This window comes from Hipposideros armiger, unplaced genomic scaffold (genome assembly GCF_001890085.2).
Source record: "Hipposideros armiger isolate ML-2016 unplaced genomic scaffold, ASM189008v1 scaffold_573, whole genome shotgun sequence".
Lineage (NCBI taxonomy): Eukaryota > Metazoa > Chordata > Mammalia > Chiroptera > Hipposideridae > Hipposideros > Hipposideros armiger.
In genome coordinates this window covers 979603-1007102 of record NW_017731923.1, presented here as the reverse complement: position 1 = coordinate 1007102, position 27500 = coordinate 979603, and the positions used below count along the sequence as shown (strand labels likewise).

Below are 27500 nucleotides of genomic sequence, written 5' to 3'. Positions count from 1 at the left end.
GGGAAGGACAGACAGGATGGGTGAGAAAACTAAGTGAGGATAGTATAGGCCAGCCCTTTGAGGGTCTCAAAACATAACACACATAAAAGGTGACAAAAATAGCAGTGGAAGTTCCTTCACGGTCAAGTCTCACAAAATCCTTCCCTGCCATATATATGCTTTTTAAAAAATACAACCTCACAATATTCATATATTATAACTAGGCTGAGAAATTAAAGAATCTCTCAATTTATCCCTGGCTTGACCCACTAAAGAAATAGTTTGTCCCAAAATGAGACATCCAGAGCAGGCTTTAGACATAAGATGTAATGAAAAATGGAGAACTTTTTTAAGAGACCAAAATTATTAAATTGTGTTCCCTTATGCCAGGAGAAACCTAATTTCCCTGCAGTGGGCTTTCATTGAGCATGTGGACTTTTCAGACACACCCCCAACAGTCCTGCACCTTAGGTCATTCCAAGTCATCTTGTGAATATCACCTGATGAGTTCCCAACTGTATATTGTGAGAATGAAGTATTCTCCAATCGCAGGGAGTATAGCAAAGGCAGGCAGGCGGGTCAGCAAATAATCCTGGATTGGATGGAATTAGCCATTTTAGGAGCTGAGTCAATGTTAACATGCAGCAAAACAAGGGCTGGAATGGAGAACGTGGGGCACTGGGGTGCTTCGCACTGGCTCTGTGTGGGGAGGATGTGGTAGGGAAGGGAGATGCTGGCAGAGCTATGGAATATGGGGTCTTCCCATGTGGCCTGAGAGTCCAGGGCATTCAAAATCCTGAACATCTGGAGCTCAGCTTCAGAGAAAAGTTCTCTGCGATCTCAGGGCCCTGCAGGGGAGCGGGGAAGCCCACAACAGAAACAGATTCTTCAGCTGGAAGAATCGATAGATAGGCCACATCGGACAATTGTGTTGATGGCTCATATTGAGCCTTGGGGACACTCAAGGGCACCACCCCTACTTTCCTGACCGTGGCTAAGAGGGAACTGTGATCTGGGGTCTAGAGTTCATGCCTGAAGGCTGCCTGGTAGTTTTGGACCACACGCACACACTCTCCTAATCTCTCTTGTGTTAGGAGATGCTGAGGACAAAGCTTAGCTTGGGAAACTTGACATATGGCTAACGATTCTTTTGAAGGGACCTCCAGTGCTAAATGTATCATGCTGTGTATCTCAGCACTGGTAGTAGTCATCCTCTTTTGCTTGGGGGTCCTCAAGCTACTGCCATGATTTTTACTCCAAATGGAAGCAAGGGTTTTGGGATCTAAAGGGGCCTCTTCAAGGGAAAAAGAAGAGGCAGAATCTGATCCCTAGGAAGGACTATCCTGACCAGCAATTCAAGGGAAGTTGGAGTTCACGTTTAACCAGAGGCAGAAGGAAACCATTAGAAGATGATTATGATAATGAGTTCTGTGACTTTGCAGAAAATTCTTTTATTTTCTGGTATTACTAGAAGGGAAAATGCAGGCTAAGGGATGAGAAACCTGATTTCTTGGTCAGGGGAAGCTGAATAAAAGAGTTCATGAGTTTACTGGAACTTAAAAAACCCAGGTGATTGGTCAGAGGACCGTGTCTGCTTTCTGCCACTCAGGACTCAAAGGCATGCTTGTGTAAGGTGTCCCGGTGTCCAGGAAACAGGAAGGTTTCCTGGACACAGTACATTTAGTGTTTGCAATGTTGTTTGTAGGTAGATTCCATTTCCGGTAAATGCTCTGCCAGCCTGAATTTCTCCTACTGTGGAAATGGCTCAAGGTTATCACTTCAATTCCCTTTCTCAAAACAAAGCAATAGGCTCATTGGTGCAGAATGGCCGTCCTGTTGTAGGCCTGTCCATAGGGCAAGCTGCGTTTCCGAGGTGGAAGAAAGCAAATTTGTGCACACAAAGCTGCCCATAGCAACACTTTGGCACGAAATGACGCTGAGCAGAGGGAACCTTTAGGATCCAAGGCCTAGCGTCAGAGTCTTATGTAACAATCATGCCTGTGAGGATTGGGGTGTTGTCGAGTCATGGTCACATGCCCAGCTACGGCCTAGCGGGAGAGGAAAATGGAAGAGAGTCTGAGGGTGGGGGAGTGGGGGCTTCCTCTCTGCCTCACTGCTTCTCCCGCCCTGGGACTACTTTGGTTTCGGGATGGGCTGAGGGTCACAAGGCTCCATTAATATCTAGAAGAGAAGGCAGGGTCATGACAAATGAATCTGCAGCCACAGGGTCGGGTCTGGCTTTTCAGAGCTGATGTGGCAATGCCTTATTTCAACGAAAAAAACAAAAAAGCAAAAGTTCATAAGAAAAATAACAGCCACCGACTGCTCCTACCTAAGAGGCGGAGTCTGGGCTGGAGGAGGAGAAACGTGTTGATCCACTGTGATCTCAGTCCAGAGGCTTCTGGGTTGTCCCAGGGAGGGTTCTGGGAAGCAGGCTCCATGAGCTCCTGGCTGGGAAAGGTGGGCCCTGCCTGGCCCTTCGCTCCAGGGGATCCTGCGATGGTGCTGGGGGACTGGGGAGGGACTTAAGGGGATGGGACATTTCTACCAGAGAAAGACAAGGATGTGTCCTGCCGGACAAGTCTACTAAAGAAACACCGATTCGCCAAGTTAAGGGCTCTTTTTCTCAATGCTTCTGAGTTTCAAGGGATAGCCTGAGGCGGTCTTCTGCTCAGCTTTTACTCTGGGGAGGGGTAAAGCACAGTCCTGGCCCAGAGAAATATATTCAGGGCCCCAGTCTTGTCACACAACGTGACAAGGCCCCATCAGAGCCTGCTTTGCTAGAAGGACCAGCCCAGGTCTAAGCTGAGGTATATTTACTGACATTTCCTGATGCACTGACCCTCAACCACCAACCAGCTGTAGGAGCTCTGGACTGAGGGTCCCTCCTCGCAGGAGGTCCTCAGTGAACTCCGACCGACTCTTATCAAAGCTGCTTTTATTTCAATCTGTCACCTCTCCAGCAGTCCCCACTAGCGGATGTGTGGCCCACTCTGGATATGCTGTCCTCTCTGGGGAGGGGCAGGGACAACTGGGCCCCTGACACAGCACTGGCCTCGCTGCTGGGCAGAGAGGCCCGCTACCTCCGGGACCAGGGTCCGGGCTGATTTCTGGCCAGTATGTGCTGCCGCAGCACTGTTCCCCATGTTGAGTTACTTCTGTGCTGGTTGAAACACAGACTCTGCCTTGAGTCCCCTGAGTGCCCCTGTCACACTGATCCCTCCCTCAGGGCTCCGCGTGACACAGCACGGGCCTCCAGCACCAAGGCTGGACTCCATTCTCATCAGCTGGTGCCCTGGCCATATGGGTGGTCAAGGCTTTGAAAATATCACCCTTACCAGAGCCTCAGGCGCATCTGTGGACCCTGGGGGACCTCCTTAGCTTATTCTAACACTCAAAGCACCTACTGTGTGGGTGACAGGCCTGTACCCACCAGCACCACCAGTTCTCTGCTTCTTTGGCTCTCTCCTCCACAGTGTGGGCTGCTGGGCTATGGCTTTGCTCATCCAGACCAGCCCTTGCTGCTGCTGCTGCTGCCGCCACAGCACCCTGACCCCCTCCATGTCAGCTTTCCCCCACTCCCTGCCCCTACCCTTGGCATCGGACACTCCTGAACATAGTCTGTGCTTCTTTGGGGAAGCAAGCCACAGGGTGACGCACGGGAGGCTGCTGCAGCTGGCCCAGTGGCAATGGTGCTGGCGAGGGAGGAAGGAGACTTCTCCTGTGGTCTCCATGGCTCCCCAGTTAAGAGGCAGCAAGTCTTCCAGACCTTGCAGGGCAATGGGTGTACACACAGGCCGGCTCGACTCCTCCACAGCTTTTAGAAAAGTGGGAAGGGGCAGTGGCAGCAGAGCCATACTGCTGTCCCCTCTCCCCTGGGAACAACCCTCCATGTTCTGGTAGTTTCTTTCCCCAGCAAAGAGGCAGAACTATGGCAATGCCCATCTTGCAAGTTGGTGGGTTTGACTGGTTTGCCTTTTTGTCCTTTCCTTCCTCTTGTCTGATAACGCACGGTGTTCTTCCACCTTCTTCCTCCCTCTTCCTCCCCCCCGGGCCGCACTGGCTTCCCAGTTCGGTCTTGGATTTCTCCGTGAGAGAGAAGAGCATGCATCGGAGGGGGGAGCAGCCTCTAGCATTTGTCATCTTCTTCCGTGTCACTCAGGAGGTCGCTGACAGCTCCACACATCATGCCTGGCCCCGGCCCCCCACGCCGCCGCCGCCGATAGTGCCCATTGGGCATCTGCCAGCTGTGCCGCAGGGGCGGGGCTGAGCTGATGGTGTTGGCACGGCCCAGGCTGGTGGCCACGGCTGCTTCGAAGGTGAGCGTCTCCTCCTCGCCACAGTCTGAGGCGTGGGAGTCTTCGTGCAGGGCCAGGTAGGGCTCGGAGATGTAGCGCTGTGGGGAAGGGTGCTGGCCCTGCCGTGTGTGCCGGGAGCTGGAAGCCTCGGGCAAGCCAGCAGCGTCATTGCTCTCCAGGGCTTGGGAGGTCAACGGGGAGCCGCCCTCACTTCCATCGGCTGGGGGAGAGGTGCTCCCCGCATGTCGAATCAGGGAGCTGTAGGAAAGGAGGGGCCGAGGCTTTGGAGGGACTGCGGGGAGCTGCCGACGACTTCTTCTTGGGGTGCTGGTGTCAGACATGGAGGGGATGGAGCTTTCACTCAAGGAGCCTGTGCCCTGGACAGAGCAGGAGAGACATGGCATGTGAGACGGGGGTTAGCAGGATCCCCGCTTGGGACCCTGTGCACAGAGAGCCCTGGGGGTCTGAATTCTGGAGGGGGGGGTCTCAGCTGGGGTCCCTCGGCTACAAGTCACATCCACTCAGGGATTATAGAAGAGTAAGAAGTCAACACCATCGAGACTGGGGCATGGCAACTCTGAACATGGTTATGGTTTTCTGGGAGTCTCATTAGACTATGGATATGGGCTGAGGTGAGGCCTGAAACTGCATTTCTAACAAGCTCGCAGGTGCTGCCGATCTGGAAGTTCTGTCTGTAACAAGTGGTGCATTGATAGAAAAACAACTGTGTGGAAGTTAAACGCAGCCTCTGAAGCTGCTCTTTTGGGTGTGGGGGAGGGAATGGCAGACACCTTCCCTCGCGTCCCCTTCTGCCTCCATGGCATCAGTGGCTCGCCGAGGTGAACTCAGTTTCTGCAACCCAAGGCCTTACCTGACCTCACCTATTCCCCAGGGTGTCCCTGAGCCCAGGTGGTGGTAAAGGGACCTTCAGGCCAGTTTCTTGAGGTGCCAACTGCCCGAAATCTCCTGAGGAAGGGTCGTTCCAAATGCAGAATTCTGGGGTTCACTACTGACACAGAATCCTTGGGGTCCCAGAAATGTGCAGTTTTAACAAGCCACAGGTGAGGCTGTTCTGCATTAAACCTTGAAAACTATGGCTTTAGGAGTCAACTTTCCAACCGCCTCGGTCTCCAAAAGTCCCAGCCACCCCTCCTCATCCCCATGACTCGTTGCTGTTGATCGGGTCTCCCGTCTGGGCTGAGAGCCTTGAGGAGAGGGAGGGATGGCATGAGGGGCGGTCACGAGGAGGAAAGCAGGCCCAGAGAATGCGTTCACACGACTCTGGCAGTTTCGTAGGCACAGGCTGGTGTTTCAGCAACAGGCCAGAAGGACACAGATGGTCTTCCTCTTGGGGTGGCTAGAAGCTCGGTAAACGAGTCCATCTGCCTTAGGAAGCCTGTGCTGAGAGGTGAACCACCATTCCAACTAGTAGGAAGGGTCACGCCATGGAGCCCAGAACATTTTCAGGCTAAAAGGCCATCCTTTCCTCCTCAATCTTGCTGAGACATTTGTGAAGTTGTTTGCTGTGACTTTGTACCTCAGCACCCTGAGGACCAGGGTGGAAGACCTCCAGCCACCTCTGTCTTTTGTGGGGGACTGTCTGGGTTTCTACAAATTCATAATGCTGTGTACTCAGAAGCGATAAGTAGCTAAGTTCTATTATGCACAATGGCGGTTGTTTTCTGTGAACCTGAGTTCTGTGGGGGTGCTGGACGGCCCCATTTTGCACCTCATGTTCACAGACCACCCTTCCCTGTCTTTCTGCAAAGGCTCAGCTTCCTCTCCATGCTCACCTGTCTGTTGGGGGTCTGTGACCTGCCCTCACTGGGAGACCTGGACTGACGGCGCTCTGGGGACTCCCAGTCGGCCTGGGTCCCTCTCTCCTCTGAGTTGCAGCGGGAGACATCGGGGGAGAGAAGATGCTTTCGCTCTTTCGATCGTCCTCGTTCTCTGCCCCCTGAGCGGTGCGTGTCGGACTTGTGGCCTGTGAGAGATGACAAAAGCAACCGATCACAACTCCGCCCCGACTGGCTGCTGAAAAGGAAGCCTTTGAGCCTGGGCCCCTAAAGATCCTGGCTTCTCCACGCATGTCAACAGGTGATCTCAAAGGGAGGCAGGAGGGCAAAGCCAAGAATTAACCTTGTGTGATGAGGGGCATGTGCAGGCTGGCACTGGGAAGACATGCCCGTTAAAGGACATAATCAATTCTCTTCCATTTATACTAAGACACAGTTTGGAATCTTTGCCAATAATATGGCCCAGGAATTCTCTATGTCCTAAACATGGGTGTGTACCTTTTGAGGGGTAAGATGGCACCGGTAGAAGGGAATTAAGAAGTTGCTGTGAACTTCTATGGCACAGCTAACATAATGGCAAGGTGAGAACCCTGGGACTGAAGTCAAAGAACTTCAGTCCCAGGCCCAGTTCTGCCACTTACTGGCCCTGCGGTATGGAGCAGGTCCCTGCGTTCTTTATCTTTGTTTCTTCATCTAGTAAACACAAAACAAAACCCCAATATGTAAAACCATTCCAGGTAGTACTATTTGGGTTGAAGTGTTCCTAAGGAACCCCGATGGTTCTGCAGAAGGCCATCTGAGAATCTCAATTCTAATGATGTCTATGGCCTGTCTCTGGAAGGAAGATGTCTCCTTGGCCTCTGCGATAAATATGGTGGGTTCTGGCCTGTTGCAGGGTGTGAGTCAGATATGGAACCCTTCCCCTGACCCCTTTGGTAAGGAGCATTCTTCCTTCCTTCACTGTCCTCAGCTCTTCTCTGAATTCTGTACCAGAGATTTTCAGCCCTTGCCAGAATCAGCCTATCAGGGCAGGAGCCCAAAAGGTGAACAGTGAAGACCTCCTTACCTGAGTCCGAGTTCAGGCGATGGGCTGACAGCCGCAGGGAGGAGTGGTAACTCCGGCGACGTGACTTGTAAGTGTTTTCACTGCTTCGCTCCATGGAGAATTCCTCCAACCATGAGGAATTGGAACGCTTATCCCGAATAGTGGAAAATGAACGTCTCATGGAGCTGGAGTCTGTTGCCACCTGGAAACAGGAGCCACCAGAGGAACACAAGGCATGGATTAATGACCGAAAGGATCTAATGGTAAGAAAGAAGTGGGACTGGGATTGTTGACGATTGCAGATTGTAACCTCCCTGGATTCCCTATTGCTCAGACCTTAGCTGGAGAAGGCTGTTCTAGAAAGTACCTTTATGTTATGCCTTTATGTCACTGGGGCTGGTCCAGGGCTCAGGAAAGCAAGCAGCTGAGTGTGCTGTGCAAGCAGTGAACCTTGGGCCACTTGGAAATAGGTGAGGGCAATTGTCAAAATGTCTGCACCATGAAAGAAGCACAGCTTTTGTTTTTCGCCCTTGCCAGCCCTGCCCTGCAGGGCTAGAGCTTAGGAGAGCTCATAATGAAGCAGCTACTAAGAATGCATTGCTCTCACTCTATCATCTATCTCACCCCAGCCCCGCCCTGGGCATTTTTGATTTGCCACAGATGTTAAAACAAATCCACAGAAACTTCTTGTCTCTGTCAAAACTTAATGTAAGACAGACAGACAGAAAAAAAGAAGCCAGAACAGACAAAGAAATGAGGCATGGCCTGCACTGGTTAGGACAGACAGTCCTGACACAGAGCTATGTGTAAGTAACTACGTATGTGCTTGAGGAGCAAGGAAAGGAAAAAAAGGAAGGAGAAATCTACAGGGAAAATTCTGGGAAATAGTTCTTGCATGGCTGGTTGAGTCTTGAGGATATTGGGCCCATCTGGAGAAGGTTATGGCATCCTGCTGGCTAGGCTGCTGAGGTTAGGGCTTGAGTGAAAGAACACAGGGAGGAGTAGGCTCTACAGAGAAGGCCCACGAGCCAGGTGTTGCTTAGAGGGAAGGGGCAGGGCAAGTCAAGGGCTCACCTGAAAATATCAGATGTTTTTTCATAACCCACCATTTGAATACAGCCCAGGAGGCCACTGCATGTGGTAGATGGTGGTTGCTTTTTACCTGGGGATCCACAGTCAGGCGTGGCATAGAGGATGCCCTCCCAGATCCCGCATGCTCCTGGGTGTCCGGAGGAAGGTAGATGCCATGGTTAGAGGACTGCACGCTTTTTAATTCACTAACCTCTGGCTCCTGGAAATAAACACAGCCAAGCTTGTGGGACTTGGTTCCATCTCATTGCTTCTCATGTCCAGTGGATGATTCTGCCTCCATATCAACAATGGCTTTTAGAAGAGGGACTTGCATCTTTAAGGTCTCAGTTATATGTATGTGTCCTATATGTGCAGATCTGTGATATACCAGATGTCCCAAATGGAAAGCTCTAATGGATTGAGATACTTAAGTATCATCTGATTTTATTGCTAAGCAATGGTTCAGATTTTATAGCTTTGTAAATTAACATTATTGGTTGTAATACTTTTTGGATATGTGAGGTGTACTTCCTGAGAGTTGGTAGTATTTGGTTTGTTCTTTCAATCTAAAGAAACCATTTATCAACTAAATAGAAACCAGTATTCTTAGAAACTCACCATTAATCTGATGTTAAATATACCTTCTTAAACCTTAAGACATGTGATCTTATTAGATACGAGTTTTCTTATGATTAAAACCATCCCCCCCCAAAAAAATGGTGTGGCCATCTGTCAGGGATGCTCTAGACTAGTACAGTCTGATAGAAATAAAATGCAAACCACTTACATAATCTTAAATTTCCTAGTAACTACATTTAGAAAAAGCAAAAAGAAACATGAAAATCAAACATACAGTTTATGTAACTCAATTTATCCAAATATGCTCATGTCATCAATATAAAAAGATTGAGACATTTTACATGTTTTTGGTAGCACAGTCTTTGACATTGGTATGTATTTTCCACTGATTACACATCTCCATTTGGACTAGTCACATTTCAGCTGCTTAACTGCCAGGTGGGCAGTGGCTAGTGTATCGGGCTGTGCCAATCTAGAGCATTAGAAAGTTGGACTGAATATCTCTAAGGTCCTGTCCAACCCGTTTACGTTATGTTCTTGGTTAAAGAATGTCAGTGTGACCAATGTACATGTTCTAAAGAGATAGCTAGTTTCACTGCATAACCAGTGGAATGTTCTTAGAAATGTTCTCATGGGCCACCAAACAGAGACCTAGAACTAAGCACTTTTTTTCTGGTATAATCTCCAGATGTCTATTTGATATTTTAGGAAATGATGCCTTAAAAACATGGGTACATGAACAGGGCACTGCTAAAGGTCAGCCTTGATCATTTGGCATAGTGGGTTCCGGTGTCCAAGGGAGGACGGCCTTCCCAGGACACGTGATGTGTGCACTTGAGGAAGTTACAGTGTTTGCAGTACATGCTTTATATAGCACACAGGTCTGACTCGAAACACATGTGGTAACAACACTGCAGGCTAGGGGTGTCAGAGGTGCTGCAAGACACACACACACACAGGTCATGGCCACGCCTCAGGACGGAGAGCAGGGGGCCCCCGAGGGATGGGCAGGAGTACACAGTGGTGAGTGTGTAGCACACCTGAATTGAATCACAGACACCAGTACTGACAATGAGATGAACACATATCCAGAAAGTCCTGGCACTATGGCTCAGCTTGGGGAGCCTGCAGAAAGGAAGCTGAGATAAAGAAATCTCCCTGTGAAAAAAAGCACACATTATTGAGGATTTCTCCCACCAGATAGGCCATCAAATGCGGAGAGGCCCTTTTTAGAATCCAACTCTCTGTACCAAGTAGTCCCTGGGCCTTGGTGCTAAGTTCCTCAGAGAGGAAGGCAGGGAATTCCCCCAAGGGTTCCTACCCGCCTGAGCACTCACTCACACGGGGTGTCTGGTCGAGCTGTCTTCCCAACACAACCTTGGATTTCCCCGACTCAGCAAGCAAGCATCTGCTTGAGCTACTGAAATATTTTGCCCCCTCTGACAGGTACCCCATTCCATCAGACATGCCGGCCACAGCATCCCTTCAGAATGACTCTTAGGTACGCAGTAGGGCAGTCCGGGGAGAAAAACACAGATGAATTATAATCAAAGTGACATGGAACTCACTTAGTACAAGCTGTCTATTTGGATGTTGGCAAACGTTGGATTTTCTCTTTTTTTTTTTTTCCCCTCCAGGCCAATGAACACTTGGACTTTAATTCTAAGCTCGGGAGGGAACCTGATCTCATGGCTCTTGAACTAAGAATAACATTGAGTTGTCGGAAAAGTCATGACATGTTTTTTTTCTATGTTTTTCGTTGCAAAAATGAATCATGACTTTTCCAACAACCCAATAGTCAGTAAAGTCTGTTATCTTTGGGAATTGCAGGTTAGCTTTTTGTATCAGCAAAACCTAAAATGTAATCTGTCCTTTCTTCTTCAAGCTTAAACTGGACTCAATCGATTTCTCAGGAATTTTACCATCTATGCTAATGAAAAACTTTAGGCTCAGGAAAGTGATTTTAGGGATCTCTTAGAATGTATTTGACCTTGCAGGATTGTGACCAAAAGGGCCAATTTGCCTGAACCACACAGAGTAGAAGCCCAGAGCTGCTTCTGCATCTCCTGGTGCCATGTTACTACCCGAGTTCTGCAGGAGGCGGCCATCATTTCTGGGTTGGCAGCAGGGCATTCCTGTGTTTCCCCAAGCCATTCCCCAAGCTTCTGATAAAAGAGCTTTATCAAAGGCAAGATTTTCTGCTGCTCAAGGACTTAAATTCCTTTAGCAGATAAGGGGCCTCTGGGTTGTCAGGCCTAAAGAGGCAGCATTTGTCAATGAACATGAGAAACTCAGCTATGAAAGGGACACAGCAGGAAACGCCCAGGGTAATTGGTGGGACTCTCAGAAAGCGTTTTCCTGACAGATTGTGGCTATGAAAGAAAATTTGAGAGTGGGCGGGATCAGTAAACCAGGGAACTATCTGGAAGTCATGTAACGCATTCATTCACCAGAGACTGCTGCTCCTGGAACTGTCCATCATCGGCTGGGTCCATACAAGCCAACTGGAATATTTCCTGGGGGGAGAGCGGACTCATCGCAGGGTATCCACTCCGGCCACTCCTGGAAAGCAATGCCAAATTCACAGGTAATGCGTGCATGGGCAAGGAAGGGACATGCCATGGCTGCCACTACCATGTCCCGCCCAGGGCAACACCCTTTAGTCATGGCTGACCCTAGAATAGAAAAATTAAAAAAAAAACACCAGAAAAGAGAAGGCATTGTTTTCAACTGCACTTGGAGCCATTCATCGCCCTCCTGGTGACTAACATATCTGTGACAAATGACATCATTTGTCACGCTCAGCCATATGGAAGACCAAAGTTCGATTGTAAACCTGTTTCTCCTCAGTTTCTCCATTCGGCGGAAAAATGCCATAGACAGCGAACAGTTTGTTTAAATATTAAGCAGTCATGGTCTTTTAAAAAAGTTCTTCCTCTCTCAGTAAGAATATGATTTTATTGTGCCAACACCCCTGGCCAAACTAAACAATTCAATGCCATGAGCATTTATGACGTGTGTGTGCCAGAAACTGGGCAGAATGATGTCAGAGGTCGTGTTGAGGATGTGACCCCCTCTGGGTTGATGGCTAAGGTGACAAGGACAGGGAGAAAGTTGGCCAAGTCTTTAGAGGCTCTGAATGAAAGGTATGGAGAGCTGTCACAGCATGCCTGTTATTAAACCACAGGTACCTGCAGACACTCTTAGACAGTGAGACCCACTGGGCTTGGTAGGAGACGAAGGCACCCCTCTTTCCTAAAACTTTGGCTGCTGCCACCGTTTACTGCTCCAGGGTACCCTTTGAGCTTCCTGGGAAGAGAGGCAGTGAGTGGCGGCAGCTCTCTCAGTGGTGATGGGGCTAGTCTTCCACTCCAGAGAGAGCCATTTCATTGATGAGTCTACTGCTATGACCCCAATGGAAAATCTCAAGCCTGAGCAAGGATTGCCAGTTACTTACAAAATAATCTACAGCTGTGATCTTACTCAGAGTGGGATCATGGAAAGATCTGAAGAACAGAATCGCCCAACCTGTCCCCCCGCCCCCCCCCCTCCATTGCTCCCACAGAGGGCTTTAGCTGAATTTTCACGACTGCTACAGGGTGATCTGATAGTTTCATGACTCACGTAAAAGGTCAGTCATCTTTCTCAGTGTGGCTTCTCCTGAGAACCGCTGGGAAGAAGACGAGCACTGCTATTATAAGAAATGGGTTCCCTTTTGTTCTACAGAAAATAATTACCCATAAAGAGTGTCCTCCATAGGGATGTGGACCCTGGGCATTACTGAACAACCTCATAGAGTTGAATGCTTTGCACCCAGAGTGACCATCTACTTTCTTTAAAAACATTGGCCTCTCATTGTTGTTAAAGTCCAGAATCCTGGACATGGCCTCTCTCTCCTGATCTGGCCCTTGCCTCACCAGCCTTTGCCTGCATCACTTTCCCCCTGAATTCCAGACATGCTGGACTCTTTTAGTTTAGTTTGTTGAATGTGCCAGGCTACTTCCTGCTTCAAGACTTGAATACAGGCTGGCCCCAAAGTGCTTCTCTCCAACTCCCAAGCCCCCTTGAAAACTCATCCCATGTTCTTTTGAATTCATCCTTCCAAATTCTTCTCAAAAGTCACTTCCTGAAGGAAATCTCTGCTATAGCCCATGCGCTCAGATCATACCGCATTTGTTTCTTCCTATGAGAATTGTAATCAAATCGCTGAAAATGATCATTTTTTTCCTCTCTAATTGTTTCATGTCTGGTTTTCCACCAGATTTAAGCTTCATGAGGGAACAGCCCTGTCTTTCATCGTCACCACTGTACGCTCTGAACAGCCTCTACTTCAGCGGTTCTCAACCTGTGGGTCGCGACCCCTTTGGGGGTCAAACGACCCTTTCACAGGGGTCGCCGGGTACTCGGATGTGGGCGTATCTGCATGTGGGCCTGGAGACTGATAGAGGAGCGGTGTCTCGGTTCCTAAGACCATCGAAAATATGTGTTTTCCGATGGTCTTAGGCGACCCCTGTGAAAGGTTGAGAACCGCTGCTCTACTTGAATAACACAAACCTCTAGAAACACAGCTAGTCCTGAGGAAGCAGTTTGCTGCTCCAACAGCGTCCCCATTTCAGGAAATGTGCCAACACCCACCCAAAGGCTCAAACCAAAAACCTGAGTGTCGTGTCTGACTCCTCCCTCTGCTTCATTCCATGTAGCAAATCAATCACCCAATCCCATTCATTCTCTCCCCATTTCTATCTGTTAGTCCAAGCCACAGTTAATAATTCACACAAGTGCAGTCACTTACTAACTGGTGTGTCATCTCCCGAATTGCTCCCTTCCAATCCACCGAGTCCACACTGGATTCACGAAGATCTTTGAGAACCACAAATCTGATCATGTCACCCTGATGATAAAACCCCATTATCCCTGGATGAACTTGAACTTCTGTATCTTGCTTGTAATGCTGCTATGTCCTGGTCCCTGTGCAGCTCTCCACATTCATCACCTCCCTGAGCGCTCTCTGTGCTCGAACCATCCAATTAGTTTTTAGATTCCTTAAACTGACCACACTGCCTCTCCCCTCTCAAAGAGCTTGCCTCTCACTTGAATACTACTGCCTCAGGAAAGCCTCCCCAAACCCTCAAATTAGGTGCCTACTTCCTTTATTTACAGGGCATCACAATAGCCTGGCCTTCCGCATTTTAACCCTCTATCACTCTTGTAATTTCATTTTGAAGATCTGTCTCCATGGGGACTGTGATTATGTTGCCTACTAAATCTCCAGTGCCTGAGCTGGCTTTTGGGTCACATCAATAAGGAAATGAATCAACAAACATGGGAGAGAAGCTGGAGCAGTCCTATGGTGGAAGGTAATTTGTATAGCAAGTTGTTGTGGATAAAACAGATTGAGTGTGGGGGGTGGTCCTCCATTTCTAAGCCAAGGACCCTTGAAAAACACTGTAAACCCTTCCAGTGAGGTGGCCCACAGCTGCAGTCATATCTCCTTCCTGCACAGTTCTGTCGACTGGAGAGTGCATAACATCACATATTTGTAAAAATGACTGATGGCCTTGATCCTGACTCTGGGCCTTCTCTTCCAAGATGTGTTGGATTATGAGCTCACAACGGGTCCCCAACACCACAGGCAGAAAGAAATGGTGTGTGATGCTAAAGGGCTTTCTGTCAGAGGTCTTACTCCCCTGATCATTACTGAAGGTGTGACAGTGATTATTGGTTCCATGGTGAAGGACTAAAGTAAACACAATCACAAAAAATTGTTTACATTGGGGAGAGGGCCTTCATGCCCTTGGGTACTCAGTACCCTCTTGCTGATGATAGAAAGGTAAGGTTACAATGAGATGTGTATATGCTAATCATTTATGACTAATGGCCAAATTGGGGGCTAAGACTTGCAACTCAGAAGAACTGGCAAATTCCTTAGAGTTTTGTTTCCATTGCCAATATAGAAAATAAAGTTGGTTTTTTTGGTTTTTTTTTTTTTCCTGTCTAAGATTTCTTTTGTTCATTTCACGTATCGCAGTCGAGTGGAGAGACTCGAGTTAGAAATAACTGACTTAGCTTCCAGTTCAGCTGCCTGCTAGCCATCTGGTTTGCGGCCACTTATTGAACATCGCCAACTTCTTCATTTGTAAAGCGGCAATCCTAATATAGACCCCTCTTTCCCTGTCCATGCCCAGAGCTGTCTCTCTAGCTGGCACTGCACTAAACATGTTCCGTCTGCATTTCTCTCACTCCTGGCGTGTAACCATTTAAAGATACAAAAACGTCTTCACAACTCTCATTCAGCTCCGAGTCAGTGTTCTGTGTTAGGTGCTTCCAGGTAATGGGTTTCTGAGCCTGCACAACGGCACACGGGACAGAACGCAGGCCGGGGAGCTGTGGGCCCCTTGGTGTTACTCACAGGCCTGAAACGGGGTCCTGCTGGAGGTAAGGCAGGGCTTTGGCATTGGCGATGATCTCCTGAGGCAGAGAGGAGGGCTCCATGCGCTGGAACATGGGTGCATTTTTCTGTGTTAAAAGTGGAAGGAGAACAAAAGAACTCAGATGACTGCGGGGGGGAGTGCAATTTACTTGGGTAAAATACAAGGCACATGATTGATACCTTGTTCAACCTTAGGCCCACTGAGCTCCTAATGCCCTAGTTCCTGGGCCCTGTACCCCTGACCTCTGCTGCTAAGCACTTGAAGGGCACTGTGCCCCAGGGATGCACAGCCTGGCCCACCCACCATGCTGCTTGACCTTCACCTGTTCCTCCAGCTGCTGTCTCTGCTTCTTCACCTTACTCTGTTTATAGTAGTCCATGATCATCATGGCTGCATAGATTTTGCCCACAGTCAGGTCAGAGGCTGAAAAACACAAATGTGGCATGGAAGGGAAAGAGAGAAGATGGGGGGGAGGGGAGACTGAGGACACCTCTAAAGCTTTGTTCTCCACCCTCTGAAGCAGGTACATGCCAGGCACTGAGGATACCAAGCAAACAGGTCCCCATATCTGTGCTTAGGGAGCTTCCATGGCCATCCAAGGAGGAGGATGACACCTTAGTAAGCATCACCTCCACTGGTCTAGATTCCCACCTCTAATAACAACACCCTTTTCCAAAAATGTACGAAGGTTTGCTACACAGTGTTATGTGGAGGGAGAAAGTTATGCACCCTCACTGCAACCACAGTGACCCACGTGGAGAAAATGGTTTCAATTAATAACGACAGAAGGGACTTAGGAAGAGAGCGATTTGAGTGTCCTAAGGATCATAGAACACTTTCCCTTATCCCCTTCATCACTCTGGGTTGCCCCCAAAGATACAGCCTTAGTATGCTGGACCCACAGTGACAGGGATCCCCAGGAAGAGGCGCCTCACCTTTGGGCATGGGCACAAGCAGGTCCAGCATCTTCTGGGACAGGTGAGGCCAGATGGCCAGGGTCTCCTTCTGGAGCTCCGAGTCGAGCTGCTGCCTGTCAGCACCCCCTAGAATAAGATAAGTGACTAATAAACAGGACACACAAAGATGGAGGGAGTAGGTGAGGGTAGGAGCTGACCCAGCAGGACGACTCTTTCGCAGAGGAAGCCTTGGCACTTAGCGACAGAGGACCTTGCAGGGCTGGGTCTTTCTGCTGAAGAGGCAGAACATACGTTGGCTCCCATTTCAGTGACTCAGGGATAGCTTGCCACTAAGATCTGAGGCCCTAAGACCGAGATCAGCTTCCTCATTTGTAGGGAAAGCCTCCCAGGTGTACCATATGTCAGAGGGGACAGTGAAAAGAGCCACCAGGGGGCCACCCCCGCCTCTTTCTACGACCATCCATTCTTCCAGCGACTCTTGACTCCATAGCCAGAGCGACCTGATTTTAAAAAGAATTCGGATCAGGCAAGGGCAGGAAGGCTGGAGGCCCATCTGGAAGCAATAAACCTCTTCTCTCCTAAATAAGAGTTAGACATCAAGAGGAACCGAGCACCACAACAAGAGCACCTGCCACAGAAGCCTTCCCAGACGGTAAAGATGCCACATACGGAAAAAGGCCATTAAAACTCATTTGTTCAATGGACACATATTTCTAAAATGCCTACTCAGTACCAGACACTGAGAATCACATACTGGTAAAGCTGAAAGGAGACCTGGCGATGATCAGACCATTCATTTTACCAGGAGGAAATGACCAATGTGACAGTCACCGAGTCACACAGGTGAAACTAGGGACGCTGATGTTGGAGTTCCAGGTCACCGCATTGTTAGAGGGATGCAAGTGCAAACAGCTCCGCCCTGCACCGTCTTGCACGTGTCGCTTTCTCCTTCCTTAGCTCACCTTTGGCAATTTTGATGTCCAGAGCTGTCCGGATCAGAGCCATTAGGGTGGAGGTGAAGTGGACGGTCATGTCCTCGGCTACTGGCATATTCATCAGGACCAACCTCTGTGTGAAAGAGAGAAAAGAAACAGTGGGAGAAAAACAACGTATCAAAAGGAACCCTGGTGAGAAGGGATGCGAAGAGCAGAGGTCAAATGCAGAGACAAAAAAGAAGGGCACGGATTCTCCACCCCTCAGCCCTACTCCCCTACTTCTCACTGGAGGCTCATTGCTGTTTTTTTTTTGTTTTTTCCCCCCAGGAAATGATGCCAAATTCCAAGGGAGGGGGGCTGATCATTCTCTAGGACTCCGCCAGGGTCCCAAGAATGTCTTTCTCTGGGATGGGAAGTGATTTCTCAAACATGTGGCTCAGGGAACGGAGTCCACTCTGGGAGGTGGCTCCACTCCCTGTTTCAAGGCCACTCTGGTTTCCACCTGTCCGGTGAACACCCCAAAACTCAGACGGAAAGACAGCGAGGGGGAGGTTTGGCTTTGCTTATCTGACTTGAAAGATACATCCTGATGCCCCCTTTTTGAGTCTTTTAAAGGATGAAATTTGCCAGCACATGATCGAACATGCATAAAAGTCCAGCTTATCCAATGGATGAGGTGGAGCAGGGTGGAAAAGGGGAGAGTGCAAACAGGGTCGCGGTGAGGAGGCTGGGGGAGCAGAGAACAGAGAATGAGACAAGGGTGACAAGGCAGGAGCAGAGTGGGCAGGCCTTGTTCCCCTCACCCAAAGGAAGGGATCAAACTGAAATGGCCAAATCCACTTTCCAGAGAGTAGCTTGCTTTTGGAATTCTTTAACTTTTCCTCCAGCCCCCACACTCCTCTTCCCAAGCTTCATCCCAGGAACTCAAAGAACTCAGGGCCACATGCCACCATCTGGTACCCTTGGATGTGGCCATGATGAGCAAAAAGGGATGCCAGCCCCTAAGCTGCGTAGGAGGAGCCATGTAAGGGGGTGGATGAGGGTCCCCAATGGGGCCATTCCAATGAGATGCCGCCTGGAGCTATGCAGCTTGCAGGTAGCAGAAGGTCCTCTGGCAGAACCACCAGCCTAGCAGGGAGGGATGTCTGTCTTCCAGGGAAGGATCTCTAAGACGCAATTGGTACATCTTGCCTAACGTGATGCCACAGACATGGCGTCTTACAGGGTCAAACCAGCTCCATCTCTCTCCCACTTCCTTAAGCTTCTGGAGAAGTGGCGACATTGCTGTGGTGGATTCTTAGGTGAGTGAAAGAGCGCCCAAGTTCTGGGTCAGTCTGAACACCAATGGGGAATTAACAGCAACTATTACTCATTATGGAGGGAAAAAAATGCAGGCCCCAAAGCTATGAGCACCCGAAGGGCAGGTGACTCCCAGTGGACAATGCTGCCCTGTGCAAACCAGGCGAGATCCACCCGTAGCTCAGGGCCGGGCCCCATAACTCAGTCACGCCAAGAAGGGAAATCTAAATCCTGAATGCCACGTGGGCCCACCGTCACCCTTTCCCTGGTGCAGCCAAGAGAACCGGGTAGCTGGGCATGTGTGGGCAGGGAGCTGCATCCTTTATCACATGTCATGGACTACAGGTCATGTTCCTCTTTTTTTCCTGACACCTAGAAGGAGCCATGCCACCGTTCCTTCCTGTGTCATGGAAGGAATTTGTTAAGACTTCTCCCCTAAAAGTTTCTTCTTGAACCATGTGTGGAGCAATTTTTGCATTATTTCCTTAACTTATCTGATTGGAGGTGTGTATTTTTTTATTTATTGTTTTTTTAATAAGTTCTGATAACTGTTTTGATGTTAGGCTGCCTTCTCGCCCACATATGCTGCCCTGTAGGCCACCACTCTGCCGCCTCTAAAAGCAAACGCTCTACTTAACACTTCCTTTCTAGGACCCGCTCACAAGAAGCCACACACTTGTCGTTAAACACAGAATGACACGTTAAAAAAACAAACAAGCCCCCCGTGCTGGGTAGCACTGCAAACCATCCTTGGTACATTTCAGGATGTCATCCTTCCGGGACCCTTCCTGACGTTCCGCTTCGTTTCCTTTTTCCTTGGTCCCCTCCTCCGCCTCCCCAGCCCGGCTTCCTCCCCAGGTTCTGGCCTCCCCGCAAAGGGATCCCACTTTCTGTTGGTCCTTAGCCCAGAACGAAGGAAGGGGTGGTCTACCTTATATGCCACTTTGGAGGGACATCTCTTGCCGAGGCCTAGCGGTGGTGACATGAGAGTCAGCATTTCATACATCTCAGTGTAATGGATGCGGCCGCTGCTCATGGAGGGGTGGTAAGTGGGGGCAGGGGGAGGGAAAGGGGGTCGGGAGAAGGATGCAAACAGGTAGGAGAGGAGAACAGGCATTCCCAGAGAGCCAAAACAAAACAAACGAAATCATACAGAAACCAGGAGAGGAAGAAAAGAAAACAAATGGACAAACAGGAAAAGAATAGGAAACCTGTTAATCAAGGCAAATCCTACAGGTGACTCCGTCCTGGTGTGGATTTATAGCAGCCCCACACAGACCCGGGAACGCTGGTGGCAACCCCTGTGTGGTCCCTCTGACCCTCTTGTGCACTGTCACGGAGACTCGCCTGTGTTCGCCTCTTGGGTTGGCATTCCCCTCCTTCCCTGTTCATGCCCTCGCCCCCGTACAACACGAGCATGTTCTCCATTCCCAGGGCTGTGTGCGACTGGTATAAACCGGATAGACGGCGCTCCAGCCATGGGGGAGAATTCCAGGCGCCAGCCCGGCAGTCAGGCCTTTCTCCTGCTCTGAACCCACAGGCGCAACGCCGTGTATCCCTCTGTGCTGTGTGTGCAGCAGGCGGCGACGTGAGTGGTAGGCCGTGGCTGCTTGTCAGTCACCCCGTTGCTTCCACCTGGCTCGGTGGAGAAGGCGGCTCTTGACTCCCCAGCGTGCCCCTGGGCCATGGCATGCTGGGGACGGAAGAAACAAAGCCAGGAGGAGGACGAGCGTCTTGCATGCCATGCTGCCCGCCCCAGCTCTCCCCTCATGCGGCTGCAGGTTTCACCAGGGTCAAGTTTAAAGAGTCTCAGCAGAGGCAGCTGTTCAGCCTCCCGCGTACGGGAATCACTGCAGCACCATCCCAAGCCAGCTTAGGCCCGCATCTTCCTGGGCCTACGGCTTCCAGCCGCTGAGCTGGGCTGGGCCCCAAGGAGCCCACAGGCTGGCTTCCCTCTGCAGCCCCAGGAGAGGCTTCCCCATGGAGGGGGATTGGCCTCGGATGGCGGCTTGGCAGAACCACTGGGATGTTAAGAGTTCCCAGGGTCTAGCAGAGTTGGTCAGGGGGAGGTCCTATGTGCCTCTGAACGGGTCCTTGGTCTCATAACCAAGCAGTGACTCGGCAGTTATGACAGACCCCTGTGCCCCTTCAACAACAGACGGTGGGACCCTAAGGCAAGAAATCTGCCCGGGGGCCCTCTGTCCTCTGCTGTGACCTCCCTAGCCCCTCAGACCTATGCGGTTCCTCACACACACCGAAGCTATCCTCTCTTCCCTCCTCTCACCCCCTTTCTTCCTGTAGCTGTTACAGTCGCTTCTGGCCAAGCTATCCAGGAGCTGGAGGGCAGGCAGAGGTAGGGGTGGCTAAGATCACACTGTGCTACATTATATATGGAACGATGATGCTGTTTTGCTAACAGGAGGCGTGTCTGAGTCCAGTGAAGGGAAACCAGGGCTCTTTCCTGGATGAAAGATTTCTGTCTGGAGGAGGGAGAGGTCCCTCCGGTTAAACCTATAGATGAAGGTAGAGTGGGGAGAGAGAGAATGTGTGTGTGCACGCACAGGTGAGTGTGTGCATGTGAAGAAAGTGGGCCTTCATTACTGAGTCCGTAACTCTTCTATCTTCCCCGCGAAACGTGCCCTTCTTCCTGTGTGACAGCTGCTGGTTCTGGGAGGGTTAGGACCTCTTTAAACTCAAAGGAAAGTAGCATGAAGGTTCCCTCATGTGGCACAGTGGTGGTGGAGCAGAACAGAGGAGGGGTTCCACATTGCACCCCACCGCCAGGCACGGCTGGGGGCTGGGAGGCAAACCTTGCAAGCCACCCTGTAGGGGCAGTTCTCTCCCAGGCCCAGAGGCGGCGAGATCACCCGCACTAATTTGTACATATCCTTATACGGGATCCTGCCACTGTAAAGGAAGCAGAAGTGGGTTAATAGGACACTCAGAGAAGGTGGGAAAGAAGTGACAGCTTAGCCGTGAAGGGCACGGCTGGGACAGGAAGGGCAGCTTCTTTCATGGGGCCTGGCAAAGCCAGATCAGGAGAGGCTAAGAACAGGGACCGTCAGAGAGGCCTCACCCTGAGAACTGCATTGACCCCAGTATTCCAAGGCATCCGAGCTCGTCAAATGCCCAAGGGGACTGTTGCATGACAAGATCACCCCAAGATACCTATCTGGCCCACCCCTGGCCAGATGTATAAAATGGACCGCAGCTCAAGCTAGGCCTTGAAGAACTGCCAATTCCCAAATGCTCTGCCCGCTGTCAGGGGCAGATGCCAGGCTGCCGTGAAGTGGATGGCAAGACTGTTTGTTTTTCGCAGACACAGACCAGAGTCAGTTCCTCTCAGATCTGCTTGTTGGGCGGCTGTGGGAAGTCAGCGTCTTTCTGCAGGCGGCGAGAGACAAATTTCCCATTAGGCTAATTAGCAAGGAGCACAGTTGGCACCAGGAAATTTGCAAAGGGCTGTGCTTCTCTTTGAGGTGGATTTTTTTCCTGAACTGAGACTTGGGCAAGCTCTTCTCCGCTGGGACCTGTGTTCAGAGAGCAGTCCTCTTCCCAGCTCCACTCCTGCCACCCAGCTCACAGGCAGCTTGGGGTGATCCAGACAGAAATCCAGAAACAATGAGACCCATCGTACCAACCCCCTTTCCCACTGGAGAGCTCTGGCTTCTCGTGGAAAGGACAGAATTAATCGATTTGCCAGGACAAGAAAGTAACAGCCAGGGATCTAGACACATCCTGGTCTGAACCAGAGTGTCCACTGGACATTATAAACACGCATCTCCACCTCCGAGCACCAGTCCTCACCCGTAGCCATGGGGAGACTAGGACTTTGCCCCAGTTTCACTCCTGTCCTTTTCTCACTCCCGGCGTTGATTCCTCCTGTTCTTCCACATAGCAGCTCATCAGTACCACCCAGTCTCTGAACTCTTGAGCGGAGGTCATTTAACCATTTGTTCTTCTGTTTTATTACTGAGACTGGGACGTTGGTGGGTTGGAGCTGCTGTCCATAGGCTGATGGTCTCTGTACCCTGGATCAGTCTTCTTTCTGAAGACACTGGCTCACTGTATCTTTATGAGACCCCCACCCCCACCCCACGCCCCCCTTCACCTCACAAAGGAGGCCAGTGAAACTCAACCAGAACAGGTTACACTATGAATTTCAAAGCGGACAAAAGAGCTTCTCCTTTCCGTTTTTGCTCTCCTCACAGCTCGTGTGTCTCAGTCTCATGAGTAGTCCTCATGGAATCGTTTCTTCCCAGGAGCCGGAAGGAGAGAGAGAGGGAGAGGGAGAGAGGGAGAGGGAGAGAGAGAGAGTCTCGTGGGGGGGTGGGGGTAGGGGGAGGAGAGGGCATGTTTAGTGCACATGGCATTTGGGTTCCAAGATAATGTGAAACCACAGGAAGCTGGGGCTTCCGAGAGCCACGGAGGCTGGGTGAGCATGGGACTCCTTTGCGAGCAGTTGGTTCCTCCTCCCTCCGGTGGCCGTCCATGCTTTCCAGACCGGTTTTGCATACATTCCAGTAGCTTTCCCATATGGCTATTGTCAATCATAGCAACAGTTACACACGTGATTTAATCTAATCCTCACCACCAGCCTTCAAGGTAGGTAGGTATCGTTATCTCTATTTCACAGAGGAGGAAGCTGAGTGGTTCAGTGACTTGTCCAAGGCCATGGAGCTGACAGACGCAGGCCTGGCTGCAGTCCCTCTAACACACCACCCAGTGCTCTCTAAGCAGCCTGTCTACTGGAAAGGAAGCCCAGAGAGTAAAAGCCATTGCTCAGCCTCTGTAACAGGAATGGATGTGAGAACTCTGTGCCCTAAGTCATGACTGATTCCTGAGGGGAAGAGGAATTCTGATTCACAGTTCTAACCCATAAACTAGTGACCCAAGTTCAACAGCCTCATAGAAGGATAAATTTAGGGAAGAGTCTCAGATTATGAAGGGGTTCCAGGTGGAAGCAACGTGGCCCATTCCTACGAAGCATGGCGCTTCTTATATTTTTTTTCAGAGGGTTGCCAACCCCTGCTCTCAAGCCCAGAGGGCACAACATCGCTGGAGAACTATTGGACAGTGAACGAGACCTGGGGGCTTATCCCCCACAAATTCCTGACATTTAACTCAGCTGCACACAATAAAAATCCACAAGTGTTTCGAGGATCAGTCGAAAGAACAACTTGCTTGGGTTTTTATATAATTTCAGAGTTATCTCAAACTGTACCTTTTGAGAGGGACGAGAGACACAAAACACTTACTGTCAACTGACCATGGTGGCCAGGCGTCCAACTGGCCCAGAAAACCCTTGTATCCCCCCTGGTGACTCAAAGGAGTCCACTAAACCATTGGGCAGGAAAAGAAGAGATTATTGAAAGCTCCTCTGGGGGACTGAACCCAAACACTCTGAGGTGTGGACTGTGTGATGAGATTGGCAAAGAAAGGGAAGGCCTGTCACAGAAGGAACGAGAGGGGAAAGGAAGGTAAAGAAGGTAGGTCTTTGATACCGGAGCCACTCTGAGGACCTGGCCTCTTCCATGGGCTCCAAGCAAGAGGAATCTCCTTTCCTTGTGTCACAGGCAAGCATTTGGGGGGCTCCAATGCCAACCTCTTCCTTGAGAACTGAGCGGCCCCTGATACAGGCCCCGCTGGGCTGGCCCAGAGGCCTACTCACCATGCAGCTCTGTCATATTCTGCCCAGACACGGACAAACTCATCCAGGTGATGAGGCCCCAGGATGGACGAGTCCCGAGTCAGGTACTCAAAGTTGTCCATGATGACGGCCACAAACAGATTGAGCATCTGGAAGACAAGGCGGGAGGAAAGGAGTTAGGGGACACCTGTGGCACAGAAACAGGCCTGAGGGCCAAAGGCCCTAAGGCGAGCACCGCTGACCTTGTTGAATGCGACACGTCTTCATTCACTGCACCTCACATCTCATTGGGTGAGCGTGGTTTCACTTTTCTGTGCCACCGTCTACTGGCAAAGCACTCCACAATTGCTTCTCACTGTCACTACCTGTTCCATTTATTTAACTGTTAGTGTAGCAGAAGGAGCAGCAGTCATAATATGCTCAAAGGCAGAGGAAGTCAAAGCCTGACCCCAACCCTGCCTGTCAGCCCTCTTCCCCAGCCTGGCTCCACCCAAGGAGCCACCAAGAGAACTGATGAGATGTCTCAGAGCTGACCACACGTGCGGCTCGCTGTGACCACCTGAAGCTATTCACGGCTCTTGCATGGATTCCGAGACCCTGTTCTCCCACTTACTTGTATAACAACATTTATTGTCCACTCACTGTCTTCCAGGTGCTGGGGAAGGGGGGTAAGTAAGCTCTTATCCAGAGATGTATGTCCATGCCAAGCACATTACTTAAACATGGCAGACACTCTCTAGATGTTGTTACTCAAATATTCTTAAAGACTGATTTAGTATTTAGTATAGACCGTGACACGTTGAAGCAAACCCATGTTACAGATTAAAAAAAAAAAAAAAACAGCCATGAGGGCCGGCCGAGTGGCGCGTTGGTTAAGAGTTGGCTTGGGAGTGCCAGCTCAGAGCAGCAGGGCCCCGGTTTGGATGCCACATGAGGGCCAGTGATGCTGCACCCTCTACAGCTAAGATGCTGAATAACAGCTCGACCTAGACCTGGGCTGCCGTGAGTCGCAGGCGATGGCGTGGGCTGCAGTGGGCTGCCGTGAGCCACCGTGAGTGGCTGGCAGCCGGTGTGTGAGCAGCTGGTGCGAGCTGCGGTGAGCCGCCATGAGCAGCCGTCCAATGGCCAGAGACCGACTGCCTCACCTGGGAAGAGCGCAATGATAATACCAACACGGCCAGTGAAGCGACGTCCTCCACAACTAGACTGAAGAACAAAAGGACAGCAACTTGTCTGTTCCCCTTCCTCGATTCCCCAATAAAATCTTAAATAAAATAATAAATTAAATTTTTAAAAAAGCCATGAAAGCAGCATATGTAGGTCACGGTAGAAACAGAAAGGAGTGTGGATTTAAATTTCATATAATTTTCACGTCATGAAATATCATTCACCTTTTGATTTTTTTCTCAACCACTGAAGAAGACAAAGACCATTGTTAGCTCATGGGCCTTACAAAAACAGGTGGCAAAGCGGGTTTGGCCCGTGGACTAGTTTGCTGACCTCAGGTCTAGATTATGGAGCAGGCAACAGGACCCATTAAAGGGAGTTCAACTAGGAGAGAGGCCCAGGGACGTCTGCATTCAGAAGGAACCCTGGGCAGCTGTGTGGAGGGTGTCACTGTGTCCCTGAACCAAGCTAGTGGCAGGACAGTAGCATAAATAGGGGAGTTAAAGGCGGTGGGATCGACAGGACTTGATGACGACAGTAGAGAGCACTGTGTTGTCATTTCTTGGCTCCCCAGCACCCACTGACTGTACTTCTGCTCTCCTGGGGACCCACCCCTGCCTGTTCCTAGTTAATATGGTTTAATGGGGCACCACCTATGACCCAGGACTCAACCAGTCATTGGATCCCATTCCCCGGGGCCAGAGTGACTGGTGATCCAACCGAGGCCAATAAAATGGTATTGAATCTTCTGGGCAAAAGGAGTTGTTCCTCCATGTTGGTCTTGCATGTGCGAGGACTGAGGTCTAGAGCTGCCGCTGCAGTTGTCTGGGAGCCCTCGGCTAGGGGTGTTTGAGAATAGAGCTCACATGGAAGAGCCTAGAGCAAGAGAACTATAAATGGAAAAAGAAACCTGGTCCTGGTGATGTCATCAGAGCCCCAGACCAAGCCCGCTTAAGCTTACCCTGCCCCAGGACCCTTCATCACCATGTGCCTATAAATCCCTTTCTGCTTCGGCCAGATGTGACTGGGCTGTCACTTGCAAGCGACCAATGGGCTGTGGGGGTGAGAGAATAAGAGTGTCTGTGGATGATCCCCAGATTACGTGGCTGGGTGGATGGAGGTGCCAGATAGGCAGGCAGGGTGGACAGGTAAGCAGGAAGTCTGCAGGGAGGACCTGGTTGGAGTCTTCTCTGCAAAACAGAGACTGTTGGCAGCATCCTAGTAACCAGTCTTCCTTCCTCCCTCCCTCCGCCTAGAATGTATGTGGATGCCTACAGGTCTAGCCTCATGGGGATGAGGGGCATTCCCTGGAGGTCATGGAGGAGAAAGAGGGACAGAGTCTGGGAGCTAACCACTGGGAAGCCACCACAATGAGCCTGTGCTCCTTCCTCCAGACTTCACTGGTTTTCGGGGGGAAATAAACATCCTCTGGTTAAGCCACTGTTATTCAGGGAGCTCTGTCCCAGGCAGCTGAGCCTGATCCTTGCATGGGCCTTCCTTTTTGTTGCTGGGACTGGAGCCACAGTGAATAGGTTCAGTCGCTGCATGGGTTACAAAGGGTTGTCCATGCAGCCACACATTTCTGTTCTCCTCTTTTCTTGGTACCTAGCACTAATGTGAACAAAAACTGAGTATTATTATTGCTTTACATGCATCACCTCTTACAGTGTGGTACTCACACTCACGCCTATTATTTGTTTTAATGCTCCAACTTTTGGGGGGGCAGTTTTAATTACCCTCAGCTCTTCAAGGACACAGCGCTTCCGACACCCATCTCTATTCTTCATTCCAGGCACACAGCCTAGCACATCACAGCGCATCAGTAACTCTTTCTAGAGTGGCTGGTGGAGCTGTGAAGCTGTGACTCGCCCAAGGTATTTCTCATGTAGGGCTGAGATTGTAAAGCAGATCATCTCAGACTGAATATAGTTTCTTTAAAAATAACATTAATGTGAATTATGCAGTACCCTCCAGTTCAAAATTCTAAAAGTACCTTTACAGTCCTTAATTAATTTTCCAGTTATAGCTTTGGTTTCTTTGAAATATTTATTATTAAACACTTAAACCATGTAGGATACAACTGAGATGTCCACAAGCCCTCTGTAGGCTCCATTTCACACTTATCAGTAAGCGCTGTGACACCTGGATGCCTTTCAGCCTTCGGCTGCAGGGGACGAAGGGACTGTGACTCACTGACAGCTTCACCCCCGTGCCTTGCTCAGAACAAGGCTTTGATAGCCACTGAATAAAAATGTGCTGAACATGTGAATGAATAAACTTAAAACTCCAGTTCATACTCTTCTAAATCGCCTTGCAGCTATTTCCATTATACG

At 50.1% G+C, this 27500-nt stretch overlaps 1 protein-coding gene across 1 annotated transcript in view; it reads right to left on the bottom strand.

The window, feature by feature from the left end:
• CACNA1E (calcium voltage-gated channel subunit alpha1 E) overlaps nucleotides 1-27500 on the bottom strand; it is a 536284-nt gene that overhangs the window by 1111 nt on the left and 507673 nt on the right. The window contains exons 42-52 of the mRNA XM_019624043.1: nucleotides 24022-24149; nucleotides 19282-19378; nucleotides 17079-17184; nucleotides 16135-16242; nucleotides 15522-15622; nucleotides 15178-15284; nucleotides 11219-11330; nucleotides 8281-8409; nucleotides 7140-7320; nucleotides 6071-6261; nucleotides 1-4654 (exon numbers count right to left, since the gene is read on the bottom strand). The exon at nucleotides 1-4654 is cut by the window's left edge and continues 1111 nt beyond it. Of these exons, the coding sequence (XP_019479588.1) occupies nucleotides 4109-4654; nucleotides 6071-6261; nucleotides 7140-7320; nucleotides 8281-8409; nucleotides 11219-11330; nucleotides 15178-15284; nucleotides 15522-15622; nucleotides 16135-16242; nucleotides 17079-17184; nucleotides 19282-19378; nucleotides 24022-24149 (1806 nt within the window). The 3' untranslated portion in view covers nucleotides 1-4108. The remainder of the gene's footprint in view (nucleotides 4655-6070; nucleotides 6262-7139; nucleotides 7321-8280; nucleotides 8410-11218; nucleotides 11331-15177; nucleotides 15285-15521; nucleotides 15623-16134; nucleotides 16243-17078; nucleotides 17185-19281; nucleotides 19379-24021; nucleotides 24150-27500) is intronic.